This window comes from Berghia stephanieae, chromosome 4 (assembly GCF_034508935.2).
Source record: "Berghia stephanieae isolate SIO BIC M18660-M18661 chromosome 4, UCSD_Bste_1.3, whole genome shotgun sequence".
NCBI classification, from domain to species: Eukaryota; Metazoa; Mollusca; class Gastropoda; order Nudibranchia; family Aeolidiidae; genus Berghia; species Berghia stephanieae.
The window spans coordinates 14,952,546-14,969,170 of NC_088363.1; the positions used below are offsets into that span (position 1 = coordinate 14,952,546).

The 16,625-nt window shown below is 35.8% G+C and overlaps 2 protein-coding genes across 2 annotated transcripts in view; one reads left to right on the top strand and one right to left on the bottom strand.

Moving 5' to 3' along the window:
• LOC144970075 (uncharacterized) overlaps positions 1 to 3,417 on the top strand; it is a 30,018-nt gene extending 26,601 nt beyond the window's left edge. Inside the window, exons 15-16 of the mRNA XM_078909287.1 lie at positions 1,169 to 1,268; positions 2,468 to 3,417. Of these exons, the coding sequence (XP_078765413.1) occupies positions 1,169 to 1,268; positions 2,468 to 3,275 (908 nt within the window). The 3' untranslated portion in view covers positions 3,276 to 3,417. The remainder of the gene's footprint in view (positions 1 to 1,168; positions 1,269 to 2,467) is intronic.
• Positions 3,418 to 5,083: 1,666 nt separating this feature from the next.
• Positions 5,084 to 9,694, bottom strand: LOC144971699 (uncharacterized). Its single transcript, XM_078912774.1, has 4 exons — positions 6,520 to 9,694; positions 6,079 to 6,177; positions 5,604 to 5,744; positions 5,084 to 5,141 (listed from the first exon to the last, which is right to left on the bottom strand). The coding sequence occupies exons 1-4, from the start codon at positions 6,627 to 6,629 to the stop codon at positions 5,084 to 5,086; spliced, it is 408 nt and encodes a 135-aa protein (XP_078768900.1). The 5' UTR covers positions 6,630 to 9,694.
• Positions 9,695 to 16,625: the final 6,931 nt, after the last annotated feature.

Genomic DNA, 16,625 nt, shown 5'->3' on the forward strand with positions numbered 1-16,625 from the left:
ATGCACGTAGATCAGTTTTTCCCTGAATAGAATTAGGTGGTCAGTGCAAATCCAAAATGAGACAAGATGGATGTCTTGGCGTCAAATTTTCTATGCTCTAATCTATACTGCTACTATAATATTTCTATTTGAGTTTTGAAGCTTTCAATATGTACTAGATGAACCACTAAAAAGTGCCATCTACAACTGTAAAGTAGAAATTTTAGAAATTGGAAACAGTGACAATTTCAGCAAAACGTAACATTTAACATTAACCTATTGATTTATCTAGACCATCATTGTACCAAGCAGGAAATATAATTTTAAGAAATGAAGTGCGTAAGAAAGTGCCAGAAGACAACAGAGAATAAAAACTTTACTATTCACTTAATTTCTTGTTATTATCAACATAAGTGCCTGCTCCACTCACTTTTCTGAATTAAAAGTATAATTTTGAAATGTATAAACACTTACAGCGATGGGCTCTGTACCTTTTTGCAGATTTAGGCATTGAACTTTAACTTCAAAGTCTACAGTTTGACATGAAACACGAATCCACCCTGTTCTAGCAAAATTAGCTGCAAAATACCTAAACTCAGGGGAAAGTTATTCTTTTTGTTCCCAATCCTCCCATTGTGAAAAGCAAGTTTTGAGGAATTTTGGCAAAATCACCGATCATGGCATTACTTTACTGTAATGTGTTTTATTCTCAAAGAATCAGGATTATGATTTCCATAAAGTCTTCAAACTATTGATGTTCTGCGTTTAGGTAAAATACTCACAACATCCACCAGCCAGATTAAACATACCAACCCATAAAATTGTCTGTAACCTTGAACGATTTTAATCTGATTGATATAATTTAGTTAGAACTCATCACTAACAGGCTGTCTAAAAATAATATCAAAGAGCAGAGTGATGTCACCTTCATTCCTACTATACAATGTTTTGTCACACCCTGTCATTTGATTGTTTTCATGACATTTAACCGTACTCATAATGCCGATGGATAACGTATATTTTGCTAAATTTTAGGGCAAATTAATTCACTAGTTAATTTTTAAGCTTTCTGTCGGTTTGCACTTTTTAGTATTCATGATTGTACAACTTTGATTTTTCTATTCAAGATTTTTTAAAAATATTTTTTTAAAAATTAATAAAAGCCATCTTGGATTCTCTTTGCCTACAGGAAATGCCCCATCTTTCCAAGGTCAACAGGGTGGAATGATGGACGGAGTTCAAGGTCAGGGCAATATGGATATGGATAGAGACTTTCGGGGGAGAGGAGGGTAAGTCTACGTACTTATAATTATAGTAATGATGTTTCATGTTTTGTCGGTGATGGTGATGTGTTGAGGCCATGTTTCAGTTCGATGGTGGTGATTTTATTTTAAATATAAATGTAGAAACACTGAACAAACACTGCTTCTCTTTTGGAGGGAACACAAGAAACTGAGGTGATCACTGGTAGCCTCCTTTTATTATTTTCACAAATGAGGAGAGCTCACAGAGCATAAGGGAATTAACTCATTAAATTGATGAACGAATTATAAGGTCATTAAGTATAAGTCAACATGATGATGATGATGATGATGATGGTGATTGTTATTGTCTTTTACATGGACATCTGATGGTTTTTGTGGTCCCAAGAACCCAATTGGTTGAGCACTCGCCTCACACGCAATGTATTGGTCCCAGGATTATTTGATATTATTTTTCTACCCACTTTCTACTCAGCTGTTATTGGGTAGCAAGGTCAGTTATACCTGGTGGAAAGTACTTTTTGATAGACCTGCATCCCATCCAAGGCAAAGAAAGCAATTGGTATTGTCAGCTTAACACAAAATCAACTCCTGAGGGGAAAGCGTGGCTCAGTGGCTCAGCAGTACAGTCTTTGCTTCGTACCCAGAAGGTACAGTGTTCGATCACCTGTCGCTGCACTGTGTGGCCTTGAGCAAGTCACCTCTCCGTCGCTCAATTTGCAGAGCCACACTGCAGCTGATGCCTAGGTTATTCCAGTCTTCCCTTGGAATAGACCCTAGAGAAAAATTTCCCCTTTGGGATGAAAAAAGGGACTTTTATTTTATTTTTATTTCAGTGACAAAAAATATTAGCAGTCCTGGGATATTCATGATGTGGTTGTGTTACACAAAGTACAGGAACTGAATCGTCCGGCTAAACAGTCTAGTTGTATGGTCCAGGGTTTGAGTCCCGCTCTGAGTGGCTTATAGTTGAGTCCTTGGGAAAGGTTCTTTACTCAAATTCTCCCACTGTACTCGGGTGTAAAACTAGTACCTGACTGAAAAATTGTAACATCACCTAACAAGTGTTATTTCTCGTCCTAAATGTTAAGTGATGCTGTTGGCTTGTGACCCCTTGTCAAGCGCTTTAAGCATGATTAGTGGATATTGCGCTATTTAAATGCTCATGTTTTTTGGGGGGATTTTTTTTCTTCAGTTAACGAAAATTGATTTCTCTCCTGATCTAGATTTGATGACGGCATGATGCATTCAAACAATGACTACATTGAAGACCAGGATTATCGACAGATTCAGGAACAAGGAGGAAGAGGAGGTCCACAGCATCATCAACAACAACAACAACAACAACAACAACGTGGAAGGAATCAGCCGCAGCAGCAAATGTATCAGAATAGTTTCAATAAGGGATATAACGATGGCAATTCAGGGTTTGGAGGTGGTGGTGGAGGTGGCAATTTTGATGATGACGATGAAAGTTATGATTATGATGAAAGGTATCAGAGCAATAGCCGTGCAAATGGTGGAAGAGGAAGAGGTGGTGGTGGTGATGGTGGTAGGAGAGGTGGTGGTAATAGTGGGATGGGTAGAGATATGTATGGTGGCCCAAACTATGAGGGGGATGAGTACGGTGAGTGGAATGATGATAGTTTTAATAATAATAATAATGACGGAGCAGATGATTATTTCAATGATAGTGGAGGTCCAGATAGCTATGATCAGCAACAGGGGGGTAGAGGTGGAGGAGGAGGGGCTAAGAGAGGGGGAAAGAAGAGACCGTGGGAGGATGGACCAGGTGGAGGGAGAGGAGGAAGGGGTGGTGGCTGGGGGGGAGGGGGAGGAGGAGGCGGGGGAAAGGGTGGTAGAGGTTCAGGTCGTGGAGGAAGAGGAGGTGGTGGTGGTGCTGGTGGCAGTGGTGGTGGTGGTAGTGGCGGTAATAGAGGCAAAGGTGGGGTTGGTGGTACCAAAGGATGGGGGCGTGGGGCTGAGAGGGGTGGGGGTGGAAGAGGTAGAGGGAGGGGGAGAGGTGGATTTTGAAATACAGTCACACATCTTTCATAAAATTATTTGGTTTTGTTTTTTTTTTCTCCAAGTTTTTCAAATTTTGATAACGCCACGAATTATGAGAAAGTGTTTTATGTTGTTCATTGAAACTTTAAGATGGAAGAAAGCACATGAATAGAGATAAAACTAGGTACATTAATTGGGCTTCCTAGTTCCAAGGCAATAGGAAAGCAATTATGTATTTTCCAGAGAAATACTTCAGATTTACCACCCCCCCCCCCCCCCCCCCCCGCCATTCTTCAAATTATAAAAAGAAAGCCACTGCATTTATAATATGAATTATAATATACATTAATCAACTCCAGATTGACATTTTGAGGTATACAGTCAATGTAAATTGCTCGAGTTTTAATAGGGAATGAGATTAGCGGAAGAGTAGCGTCCCTTGATTGGACGTCACCCTCGGAAAAGTTATTAGAGAGAGAACGTCATGTTGGTTGTGCGCATGCGTCTCTAGTCCTCGCTTCCGGAGACACTTCACCGAAAGCGAGGACGAGAGAGACGCATACGCAAAACCATGTTGACCTTCTCTCTGTAAGGTGATGTCCAATCAAGGGACGCTACTCTTCCGCTAACCTCATACCTTATACTAGGATTATGTCATTGAAAAATGACAGAAAGAGACAGTGCTGCCTACTATTTTATATATGGAAATGTCTCAAAATGCTTTAGGTCTGACCCTTTTCTTGATAGACAAAATTTTTGTTGTTGACGAGCAGAGGAAAATCTACAGTCAACCACAAAATCCAGATTGGGGTGGCTGCCTTTTGTTTCTGTTATAAATCACAACAAGGCGTGTTGATTTCATTCAGTAGATGTGTTTTAAAGTTTAGGGCATTATTATTCTAAGGAATGCATCATTATAAAAATGAACTCAGAAATCGGTCAGTAAAGATTCCTTTTTTTTTACATCAAAGAATTGTGTACAAATTTTTCAGGAAGATTATATATGTATATTATCTATATATATCGATGGCTCGTTGATCAAACCTCTGAAGTATAGTATCGCAAAGTGGCTACTTCAGAGGTTTGATCAACGGGCCATCGATATATATATATATATATATATATATTGAATTGTGTTTGATACAAATATGGTACGAAAAGTGCTCGACATGCAGTAATGGAGCGAATTATTATTATTTAAAATATTAACCACAATGTTTGAGACAGTCTACATTAATGTTTCAGGCTTAATTTGCCATCGTCAGGACTGAGTTGTTTTGTTGACTGTTGTTGTTTCTTCGAAGAAACAACAACAGTCAACAAAACAACTCAGTCCTGACGATGGCAAATTAAGCCTGAAACATTAATGTAGACTGTCTCAAACATTGTGGTAAATATTTTAAATAATAATAATAATATATATATATATATATATATATATATATATATATATATATATAAAATATATATATATATATATATAACTTATATATTATAACCTCAAACGTTCCATTATTTTAAAGCTAGAGTGAAAAATGACTGGGTAGTGCTATTAAAATGTCCATTAACCCATTCTACTGGCCCACAACCATGTAAAGTTATAATCATTGTACTTGCCAATGATCATACTATCACAGTGACATGTCTATACCACAATTGAAACCTTCTCCGAGACATAAATCAGATTTATGTGCTGGGGTAGGGTCTCAAAAAATTATCACAAAAACAACACATTTCTCAATCACTAAGAGGGAAAAAAATTCAGGTTATGAAATATAATCAAATATCATTTATTTTCCAAACAAACAACATATTTTGCAGATTATTTACAAACTTCATTGCAAATTTCCTGAAAATGAGTATTTGAGAGGGTCTTCGAGACGAGCAATTTTTCTGGAAAAAAGGGGCATAATCCAGCATTATTTGACCTAAAATAACTTAATAGCCTTTTTGTTTGTCCATAATGTCATATTTCTTTTATGGTTGAGGAAAATAATGATCATAACACTTGAAATCATACAGCTGATTACAAATATTACATATTAGTTCAATATTTACGTAATATGAGTCATATATATGTGAACAAAAAACATCACAAAAATGACAGTTTCAATTTCAAATTGGTCTGCTTTACTTCAAATGAGTGATATTGACTGATTAAATGAATTATATGGTTCATTTTACATTCCAGAATAGTAATTCACTCACAAGTGACATATTTATTTCACAAAACTGCACTTGTAAAGGCATTTGATTATATAAATCAGAAGAATAATATTTGCATTTTTTGAGAAAAGTCACTGTAAATTTTGAAAACCATATGGCAATCTTCCACAAAATAAATAAATTACAAACTCAAACTTCAACACATCCGGCATACAATAGACCAGGGACAAGTTCAGGCCAAAAAGGTGGGACAGGGGTTGTGGGACCAGGATCAAGGCGCACTTTCTTGGTTTGGAAGGGCCAGGAATCTCTTGAGATGGAATTTGAGAACTGAAATGAGATGAATTTTTTAAAAAGAAAAAAAGAAAAAAAAGAATTAGAATTGCAAAAACAATTTTAATAAGTCAAAGGTAAACCAAATAAACAAAATATTGACAGCTTGACTCAGTCCATACACAAAAGTAACAAAATTCAGTATATCAACTGTTTGTCATTCTCATGTTCCCTGTGAACCCATGAAATTCTTACCTTCACTATTTGTGAGCCACATACTAAAACATTGCTTCATACCAACCATTTGAAGCAATTGTAAACTAATAATTTCTAGAATGTCATACTTCCAAAGTGCATCTGAATAGAGTATAATAATATGATTCCTGCTCACCTTTCGTAATGACTTCTTTTACTTGTACTCATACTTGCAACACCAGGGATACGAGTGACATCTTCATAATCCTCATCTGGTACTTGGATTTGGGTCTCACTGCGTTAAAAAGAAATACAAAAAGAACAAAATTCTGTTAAAAGCTGCTCTCACAAAATATCACAATCTTAATTTCTAAAAGTCAGATATAAAAATAAAGTTGTATCACTCCTTGTTGAAATACATGGCTCTCTACTTCTATTGTCAGCCATGTTTGTTTACATTTTCAGCTAACCACTTGCCCAACTTCTATGCTTCGTAAATGAGGTGAAAAGTGAAAAAATAAATAATAACTTAATAGAAACTGATAAAAGAAAGATCAGGGTTTAAGAGGATGTGCGTGTTTTGACTTGAATATGATGTCAGAGGATGTAATTGTGAAAAGTTGAGAAAAATACTTACTCGTCAGGTTCGTCATTCGAGTCCAGATTTGGTGAGTAGGGCAGGTCCCCATCAGGCATCATATTCTCGGGAACAGAGGCGTAATTTTCATCGTCACTGTCTTCATTCATGTATCAGATATCGTAGACCTCTTTTTCGGTACAATAAGTCATTGTAAAATGTATATAATTAGTTTATTTTGAGTAAATTCGTGAGTAGAGACGACAAGTCGACTGTCAAAACAAGATGGCGGAAGTCGAGTGACGAACCGAGTTACTGACACAAATACTTTCGTATTTCTTGTGATTTAGGAGGAAAAAATCAAATATTCTTAGAGATTTTGTAGTTTTTATTATATAAAATTAAGTAAATTATTATAAAATCGCCATTTGGGGGCATATTATAAAGCGCACTTAAAGCGAAACGAGAGGAAAGAAGGGGGGCGTGTCCATCGATCACCGGTGATCGAAATCTCTATTATGGAACGTGTGAGAGTTAAAGTTGTTGAGTACTTTGTGTCACTACCTTGTGCAGAAACATCTCGTATCTCCCTGTCGTAACAATCTGCTGTAAAGCTTGCTTCACTGATTATCAAATCGTTTTCCTACTAGTTTAGTTGTTTGTTTTTGAAATAGCTATCCTGTTGATAAAGTGAGAAATTTGACACCATGTGGCGAAAAAGATTGGCAGTCCAACTTCCTGATCTCCATTGAGAATTAGAACTGGATTTAAGACTTTCTTGTGTTGTGGTTTTTGCTCTAATAGGAATTTCTTTTATTTGCATGATGCAGGATCTTTTTGTTTGTTTTCTTTTTCCTTCTAATTTTTCGTTATGATTATTATGAAGAAATAGTGAATGAAATAATTTGACAATGACAAACACCGTGTTGAATATGAAATGTTAACGAGATCTGTAATCATAAGAAAATGTTCATAGTATAAAATTATGAGTTGTAAAATGTTTGTACAATTATTATTATATTTTTTTTGGACTGAAATTTTGCCATCCATATTAGTTTGTAAAAATTATAATTATAACTGACGTGCACACACTTGTATGTCTGTTGATTTTATTATGGGCATGATTCAACATTGTTATGTACGATATTTTGTGTTGGTGTGAGAGTATTTCCATTACACCAATGGAGCCTGTGTTAATTTGGGTTATTAGGTCTGTAAAAAAACATGACGGTGATGACTGACAAGCCAGTGAAGGAGACTATTTACATTTAATATTGCAATTCATATTTAATGTTTTGTGGTTGGTGCACATTACTGACTTCCTCCCATAGCGGGCAGGGAGACACTTACTGGGTCTTCTATCCCTGTGTATCTGATTTTCAACATGCTTTCTGTCTTTGTCTTGGGATGAGATTACTCGGTGTTGTCCTTGCCCTGGCTGAGAGGGAAACAGTCAATTGTATAATTAGAGTTTTGGGAGATGATATTTTTTGTCTTGTAAATCTTCTCTCTGTTATGCTCTGTATTGTTTTGTTTACATTTTATATGGTTTGTAAATATTTGAATGTGTTCCTCTTAGTGGGGACCTGTGCTTGTGTCAGGATGAGGCATTTAGGTGATCTCAAACTAAGCTAGATAGTGTGCTCTTGGAATCTACATCTGTTCCCTATTTGATCCAATTCCCCTTTGGCTTACTTTTTCTTGGGTGTTTTAAATGTAATTCTAGAACCTTTGACTATCCCATTTTTCCCCCTTTTTACTGGCGCCGTAAAACCCTTAAATATAAACAAACAAAACATTATTGACTTGACCTTGGGAAAGTCCAACAAACCAAAAATAATGATTTGGCCGAAAAATTTGTCTGTTACTCCCTTGAATGGTTATTTGCTAAATGCGTCTTTTTTTTTCAGAACTACACTCACTCTCATTGTTTAGAAATGACCCTGTTTACGAATTACAATTAAGACATATATATTTTCTGTATTTTATTGGCATAGCGATCTCATCTCTTAATCCAAAGGACTCTTGGAGTCCACCAATCTAATCAGCAGTAATCGGATCTCTGCCTTACACTGACTTCCCTCCAAATTAAAACAAAACTACATTCATATTTCTTTTTATTAAATTGAGCTTGATCATATATTTTCAATAACAGCATTATCTTTAGGCTTTCTTTTACCTGTTTCTGGTTTGATGCACATGTGGCTGCTTGAAGCTCAAAGAAATAGGCAAGTTGAATGGAAGCTTCAATTTTATTAACAAATACAGATGAAATGGACGTTTCAGGTTTCCCCTTTGTCAACAAAACATGATGAATGAAACAGGAACGACATATCGTGTTTAGTTATTTTTTTCATTTATCTTGCTTTGTTGACAAAGGGGAAACCCAAAACGTCCATCTAATTCATCTGTCTTTGTTGATTAAATTAAAGCTTCCATTCAATTTGACTATTGTTATTAATCTCTGGTTTGGCGTTTACCTGCTGATTGATTTCGACTTTCAATTTAAAATTGAAAATTTTTGTTGAATAAACCTGTGACAATATTGTTGTTATTATATGATGCGTATATTATGACCCATCCATCCTTTGTGGGTGTGGTATTTGAGTTGACGTAGAAAAGAAAAAAAGTTCAAGTATTGTGTACGTACATTTTGAATTGATTTGTATGAGTATGAAGAATGGTTCCGCTTGCTTTGCTAACTAATAAGATTGAACGATGCTAATGGCTTTCTTGTGTGACGGTATGTTTGAAAAGGAAAGTGATAAATAAATATGTCGTGATTGGAGTGGTGGTGTTATTTTGCAAGGATTTATGTCTTGTTTTTTGAGATGTTTTGGTGACTAACTTCAACGTATGCTTTTTGAAGTGCTCGAAAGAGTTGAATGAGTTATTATGATTTCAACTGAAATGGTTTGATAAAGAAAATCAAGAATAGTTAATCAGATAAAATGAGCAATTGTTGATTTGCTTTTCTTCTTTTTCGATAAATTCTCTTATTTGTCAACTTTTCCATCATGTTCCCTTTTTTGCATAAAAAATGACCTTAATATGTTGGAAGGGCCATTATTTAACCAAAATACATTTGGATTTGGAGTCATACATTTAATTAATTATGTGTGCATTTATTATTTGTTGACCGTCTTGTTTCCTCACTGTTGGAATTTCATGTAAACCTGGAATTTATCTTTCCAAAGCTGTTTTCATTCTGAATAAAGAATTTGAACTGATGACATGAATAGACGTTTTGTTTTGTTATTTATTATAGAAAGCAGCTCAGAAAACAGATATAGAAGACACAGTAAGTGACCTCCCTGTCCACTATGGGAGGTGTGGAACCCCACCCAGGGTTGTCTGAATTGTAAGTAATCTCATTCCAAGACAAAGACAGAAAGCAAATTGGAAAAACAGATTGTTTGTTTGTTTGTTTTTAAGGGTTTTACGGCGCTTGCAACACATTAAGGTCATATCAGCGCCAGTAAAAAGGGAGAAAATGGGATAGTAAAAAGTTCTGGAATTACAATTAAAGCACGCAAGAAAAGGTAAGACAAAGGGGAATTGGTTCAAATAGGAAACAGATGTAGATTCCAAGAGCACACTATCAAAGTACTTAGTTTGAGACCATCTAAAAGTCTCCAGACACCAGCACAGGTTCCCACTAAGAGGAATACACTCAAATGTTTACAAATCATATGTTAAAACCCAGGGTTGTATGAATTGTGACGTTGTGTTTCCTCTTGTATTGTATTTGTTCCATGGACTTTTTAAATGTTGTCTTGGATATGAATCGCTGCTGATGGATTTCTGAAATAAATATTTTAATGCGGGCCTCTTGTCGGTTCCTGAAAGGCCTCAAATTGAGACTTCGAAGGGCAAATTTTATGCATCCCAGTTCTTTCAATGTGCAACATGTTACAAATCATTCAGCTTCTGTTTGGACTTTCTCAATCATGTTAATGTTCTTTTGTGAAAGAGAATCCCAATCCTAAACTGCACTCGCATATTCCAATACCAGGGAAAATCAAATCTCTTGGGACAATAATAATAATAATAATAATAATAATAATAATAATAATACACATTTATATAGCGCTCATTCTTGTGTAAAACACAAGCTCTGTGCACTTTACAATGTAAATTATCAATTTAGCAAAAAAAAAAAAAAGCAACAACAAAAAAAAAAAAGATATATTTCACCCTTCCCAACACTTTAGAAAAAGAACAAGGGACAGGTTATTTCAATACCAAGATACATCATATAAAGATGTTACAAAAACAAAAGTGACCAGGTCAACACTCGAGTTAACCCAATTACTGATTGGTGTCCAAAATGTGTGTAGTGTAAATTTTTCTGCTCGAAAACATAGAATGGATGTTTCAGGTTTCCTGTTTATCAACAAAACAGGACGAACGAAACGCCACAGACGAATGAGACAACACCAAAGTGCCAGCATGTCAAGGGCAAATGATTGACAGGGATACATTAAACATAATGTGTCGTTTGTTTTGTCTGTTTTTAAGGGTTTTACGTTTTACAGCGCTTGCAACACACTTAAGTCATTTCAGTGTTTGTTTTTAAGGGTTTTACAGCACTTGCGACACACTTAAGTCATTTCAGTGTCTGTTTTTAAGGGTTTTACAGCGCTTGCGACACACTTAAGTCATTTCAGTGTTTGTTTTTAAGGGTTTTACAGCACTTGCAACACACTTAAGTCATTTCAGTGTCTGTTTGTAAAGGTTTTACAGCGCTTGCGACACACTTAAGTCATTTCAGTGTCTGTTTTTAAAGGTTTTACAGCGCTTGCGACACACTTAAGTCATTTCAGTGTCTGTTTTTAAGGGTTTTACAGCGCTTGCGACACACTTAAGTCATTTCAGTGTCTGTTTTTAAGTGTTTTACAGCGCTTGCGACACACTTAAGTCATTTCAGTGTCTGTTTTTAAGAGTTTTACAGCGCTTGCGACACACTTTAAGTCATTTCAGTGTCTGTTTTTAAGTGTTTTACAGCGCTTGCAACACACTTAAGTCATTTCAGTGTCTGTTTTTAAGGGTTTTACAGCGCTTGCGACGCACTTAAGTCATTTCAGTGTCTGTTTTTAGGGGTTTTACAGCGCTTGCGACACACTTAAGCTGTCCCCGCGGAAAAGTGCAAATGAAAACCCAAAAAATTGCACCCCAAATTCAAAAAATTGCATGCAAAAAATGCAAAAATTGCAAATTTAAGACATTGTTTTCAATAAACAGCGCACAATAATTTATTCTTGCTTTAATTCTATGACAAGTCCACCCGTCTTGGAACCATTCTTTGCTGAATTTTTAGACATCATGAGCGATTTTTTTTTTCATACAACTCAAACTCAGTTTCGGCACAAATCCAACAAAAGCCTACTAGAGGATGATAAATTGCTGGGATGAGTCAATCGATTGAAAACAATGAATTATCTACTTCCTGTGTTGTCAAGGGAAGCTACTCGCGAAATCTTTAATAGTTTTGTGTGACGGTGGCAGTAGTATTTTCCTATGTTTAGCATTATATGATTATATTATGTGACTCCAGAAGATGGAAAATTGCAAAAAATTGCGGCAATTGTCAAAATTGCGGTCCCATTGCGGCAAGCACCTCGATTTCCTGGAGGGACAGCTTAAGTCATTTGAGTGTCTGTTTTTAAGGGTTTTACAGCGCTTGCGACACACTTAAGTCATTTGAGTGTCTGTTTTTAAGGGTTTTACAGCGCTTGCGACACACTTCAAGTCATTTCAGTGTCTGTTTTGAAGGGTTTTACAGCGCTTGCGACACATTTAAGTCATTTCAGTGTCTGTTTTTAAGGGTTTTACAGCGCTTGCGACACACTTAAGTCATTTCAGTGTCTGTTTTTAAGGGTTTTACAGCGCTTGCGACACACTTAAGTCATTTCAGTGCCATTAAAAAGGAAGAAAATAAGATGATAAAAAAATTATAGATTTACAATTGAGAGCACACAAGAAAAAGTAGACAAAGGGGAAGGGTTCAAATAGGGATCAGATGTAGATTCCAAGAGAATACTATCACTATCAGTGGTCTTAGTATGAGATCACCTAAAAGTCTCATCGAGACACAGCCAGGTCCCAACTAAGAGGAATACGCACAAATGTTTATCATGGGTGCCAGTTTTCCGGTTCATGCTGGAATTCTGGTTTCGCGATATCTCGAAGTCAAATACCTCCGGTTTCAGTGTTCTGGTGTCCATCACTAAATCTTTCAAAAAAATGTTGAGGGAGTACCTCTGGTACTCTCTGTTCTTTGGCTCCCCTAGAGAGAGACAACTGCACTGTGAGTATTTCACTATGTATTACAAGTTGGTTTTAAAATCAAATTAATTTCCTCATTGTGTCAATATGTTTGCTGTGTAATCATTTAATAATGGTATAAAAATGGTGATGAAATAAGAGTAAAGTTTAGGCCGCATTTTCAGTAGGAACATTTTCAGGTTTGGCAAAGTGTCGAGATTTTAGTTTCAGGTTTCAGCACTTCTTCCTGCTGGCACCCATGATGTTTATACATCATTATATGTAAAAGAAAAAATAATACAGTACATCCATAAAAAAGAGATGATTTACAAGGAAAAAAATATCTCCTAAAACTAACTATACATTTGACTGATTCCCTACCAGCCCAGGCCAGGCCAAAACCAAGTAATCTCATTCCAAGACAAAGACAGAAAGCACGTTGGAAAAGAGATATAGGGGGATAGAAGACACAGTAAGTACATACCTCCTGTCACTATGGGAGGCCAGGAACCCCACCCAGAAGACACAGTAAGTACACACCTCCTGCCACTATGAGAGGTCAAGAACCCCACCCAGGTAATATAGATATATTGATGCTTTGTTTGTTTTTGTTTTGTTTTTAAGGGTTTTACGGCGCTTGCAACACATTTAGGTTATATCAGCGCCAGTAAAAAGGAAGAAAATAGGATAGTAAAAAGTTATAGAATTACAAATACAGCACCCAACAAAAAGTAAGACATAGGGGAATTGGGAACAAATAGGGGATCAGATGTAGATTCCAAGAGCACACTATCAAAGTACTTAGTTTGAGATCACCTATAAGTCTCATCCGGACACAAGCACAAAATCCAACAAAGAAGAATACACTCAAATGCTTACATTAAACATTAAAACTAACAAATATAATAATACATAACAGAGAGATGATTTACAAGGTAAAAAATATCATCTCCCAAAACAATAACTATGCATTTGACTGTCTCCCTCCCAGCCAGGACTCCGACGAGGGCCAGGAAAAAAAACAATTAATCCCATTCCAAGACAAAGACAGAAAGCATGTTGGATAACAGATATAAGGCGATAGAAGACAAAGTATGTACCTCCCTGCCCGCTATGGGAGGTCAGGATCCCCACCCAGTATTGATGCTTTCCGCTTATCAGTAAAATTGGCTGGCTAAAAACAATAAAGACACGAATGATGTCAACTTCGTTGCATCTATAGAATGGGTTAATCGGCATTGGCATTGTTGAAATGAAAAAAAAGGCGACTTGTTTGTTTTAGGTCTTTTACTGCGCTTGCAAAACATCCGCTAGTCAAAAACGTATAGAATAACAATTAAAGCACCCAAGAAAAAGTAAGACAAAGGGGAATTTGTTTAAATAGGGAACAGATGTAGATTCCAAAGCATAACATCAATGTCCTTAGTTCTCCCATTCCAAGACAAAGACAGAAAACATATAGGGGGATAAAAGACAAAAGTTTGTTTTTGTTTTTAAGGGTTTGTTTTGTTTGTTTTTAAGGGTTTTACGGCGCTTGCAACACATTTAGGTTATATCAGCACCAGTAAAAAGGAACAAAATGGGATAGTAAAAAGTTCTAGAATTACAAATATAGCACCCAAGAAAAAGTAAGACATAGGGGAATTGGGAACAAATAGGGATCAGATGTAGATTCCAAGAGCACACTATCAAAGTACTTAGTTTGAGACCACCTATAAGTCTCATCCGGACACAAGCACAAAATCCAACAAAGAGGAATACACTCAAATGCTTACACTAAACATTATAAATAACAAATATAATAATACATAAAAGAGAGATGATTTACAAGGAAAAAATATCATCTCCCAAAACTAACTATACATTCGACTGTTTCCCTCTCAGCCAGGGCATCTGGCCAGGACCAGGAAAAAACCAAGTAATCTCATTCCAAGACAAAGACAGAAAGCATGTTGGAAAACAGATATAAGGGGATAGAAGACACAGTATGTACCCCCCTGCCCACTATTAAGGGTTTGACGGCGCTTGCAACACATTCAGGTCATATCAGCGCCAGTAAAAAGGAAGAAAATGGGATAGTGAAAAGATTCTAGATGTACAATTAAAATTAAAAGGACTTGAGGAAAAAGTAAGACAAAGGGGAATTGGTTGAAATAGGGAACAGATGTAGATTCCAAGAGCACACTCTCAATCTCAATGTACTTAGTTTGAGATCACCTAAATGTCTCCCCCAGACACCAGCACAGGTCCTTACTAAGAGGAACACACTCAAATGTTTTACAAATTTTATATAATATAAAGAAATAATAATACAGCGCATAACGGAGAGATGATTTACAAGGAAAAAAATATCATCTTCCAAAACTTACTAAACATTTGACTGTTTCCCTCTCAGCCAGGGCCTCTGGCCAAGACAAAGACAGAAAGCAAATTGGAAAAACAGACATAAGGGGATAGAAGACACAGTAAGTGCCACCCTGCCCACTATGGGAGGCCAGGAACCCCACCCAAAAGACACACAGGTGAACTCCTGCCCACCATTGGAGGTCAAAAGACCCTAACAAGAAAAAAAAGAAAAACAACTTAACACCAAATGATGACAGAATAATTTTATTTTTCCAACTGAAAAAAAAAAACCCAAAACAAATAACATTTTACATTGACAACAAAATGACTGAAAGGGGTAAGATGAAGACAACATTAATTCATCATTGACAAGTTCGGTATCAAAACTTTTCAACAGGATTCCACATCATTTTTCTGACAATTATTATATATAATAATAATAATGATGAAAAAAAAAATCTTAAAAAATAAACAAAAACTAAGAACCAGATTATTCATAACCCTTACATACCTATAACACTTTTAGGGTTACATCTAAATGAAAATTAAAAAAAAATATCCATATATAATTTAAAAAAAAAAAAAATTAAAAAATCAAACATGGCCAAACAAACAAAAAAACAAAAACAAAAACAAAGATCATGAGTAAATTTCATTTCAATTAAATATCAACAATATGGTGGATATCTAAAAAACCTCTGGCTCTTTCTCTGGTTGAGTTTAAAACGTTTTATTCTAATGATGACTATGCAAGCATAAAGAAAGCGATGTTCTAGAATTTCACCCTGAAAAAGGCTACGCATTGATCATTGAGCAATCGTTTCGAAGTTTAAATCAATGATGAAAAATAAAATGGGGGTGGGAGGGTGTTGGGATGAATAGACAACACAAATCCCTAAACACCAATCAAAGCTTCAGTCTTGCTTTAAATCACCTGCTCGTTTTGTTGTTTAAAAAAAAAAAATTACTTTATTTTACTATTTTAAACTTTCATTCACATTAGAACAAGAAAAAGGAACATGAAGGAATAAAGAAAGAATTCAGATCCTGAGTTATTTGGCTAAACCAGATCCATAGTTGATCAGCTAAACCAATTGTCCAGGGGAAGGTAAAACGAGAAGACCCAAAAAAGCCTAACATATTATAGCAAAAGCAGACCAATTCAATTTTGAATTTTAAGAATATCAAACTGACAAATTATAGAGCAGGTGTTGGTGTAAGATAAAGATCTGAAAAAGTGTGTATGAAATAGTGCAAGACAAAGCAATAGAGAAAAATATAAGAAAAAAAAAATATCCCTCCAAATCAGTCTTCTTTTTTTCTCTATTATTTTTCTTTCTCGCTTTGTCTAGCACTGGCAATTGTTATCCTTGTAAAGCGCTTTGAGCACATTTAGTGGATATTGCGCTATATAAAGCTCAATTTTATTTATTTATTTATCTATTTCTACACACTTATTCAGATCGTTATTCAATTTCGATATAGTATTCATGTATCAACAAATCAAGATTCTCGAGTCTCATTTCAAGCAAGACCAAACAGCCAAAAGATTG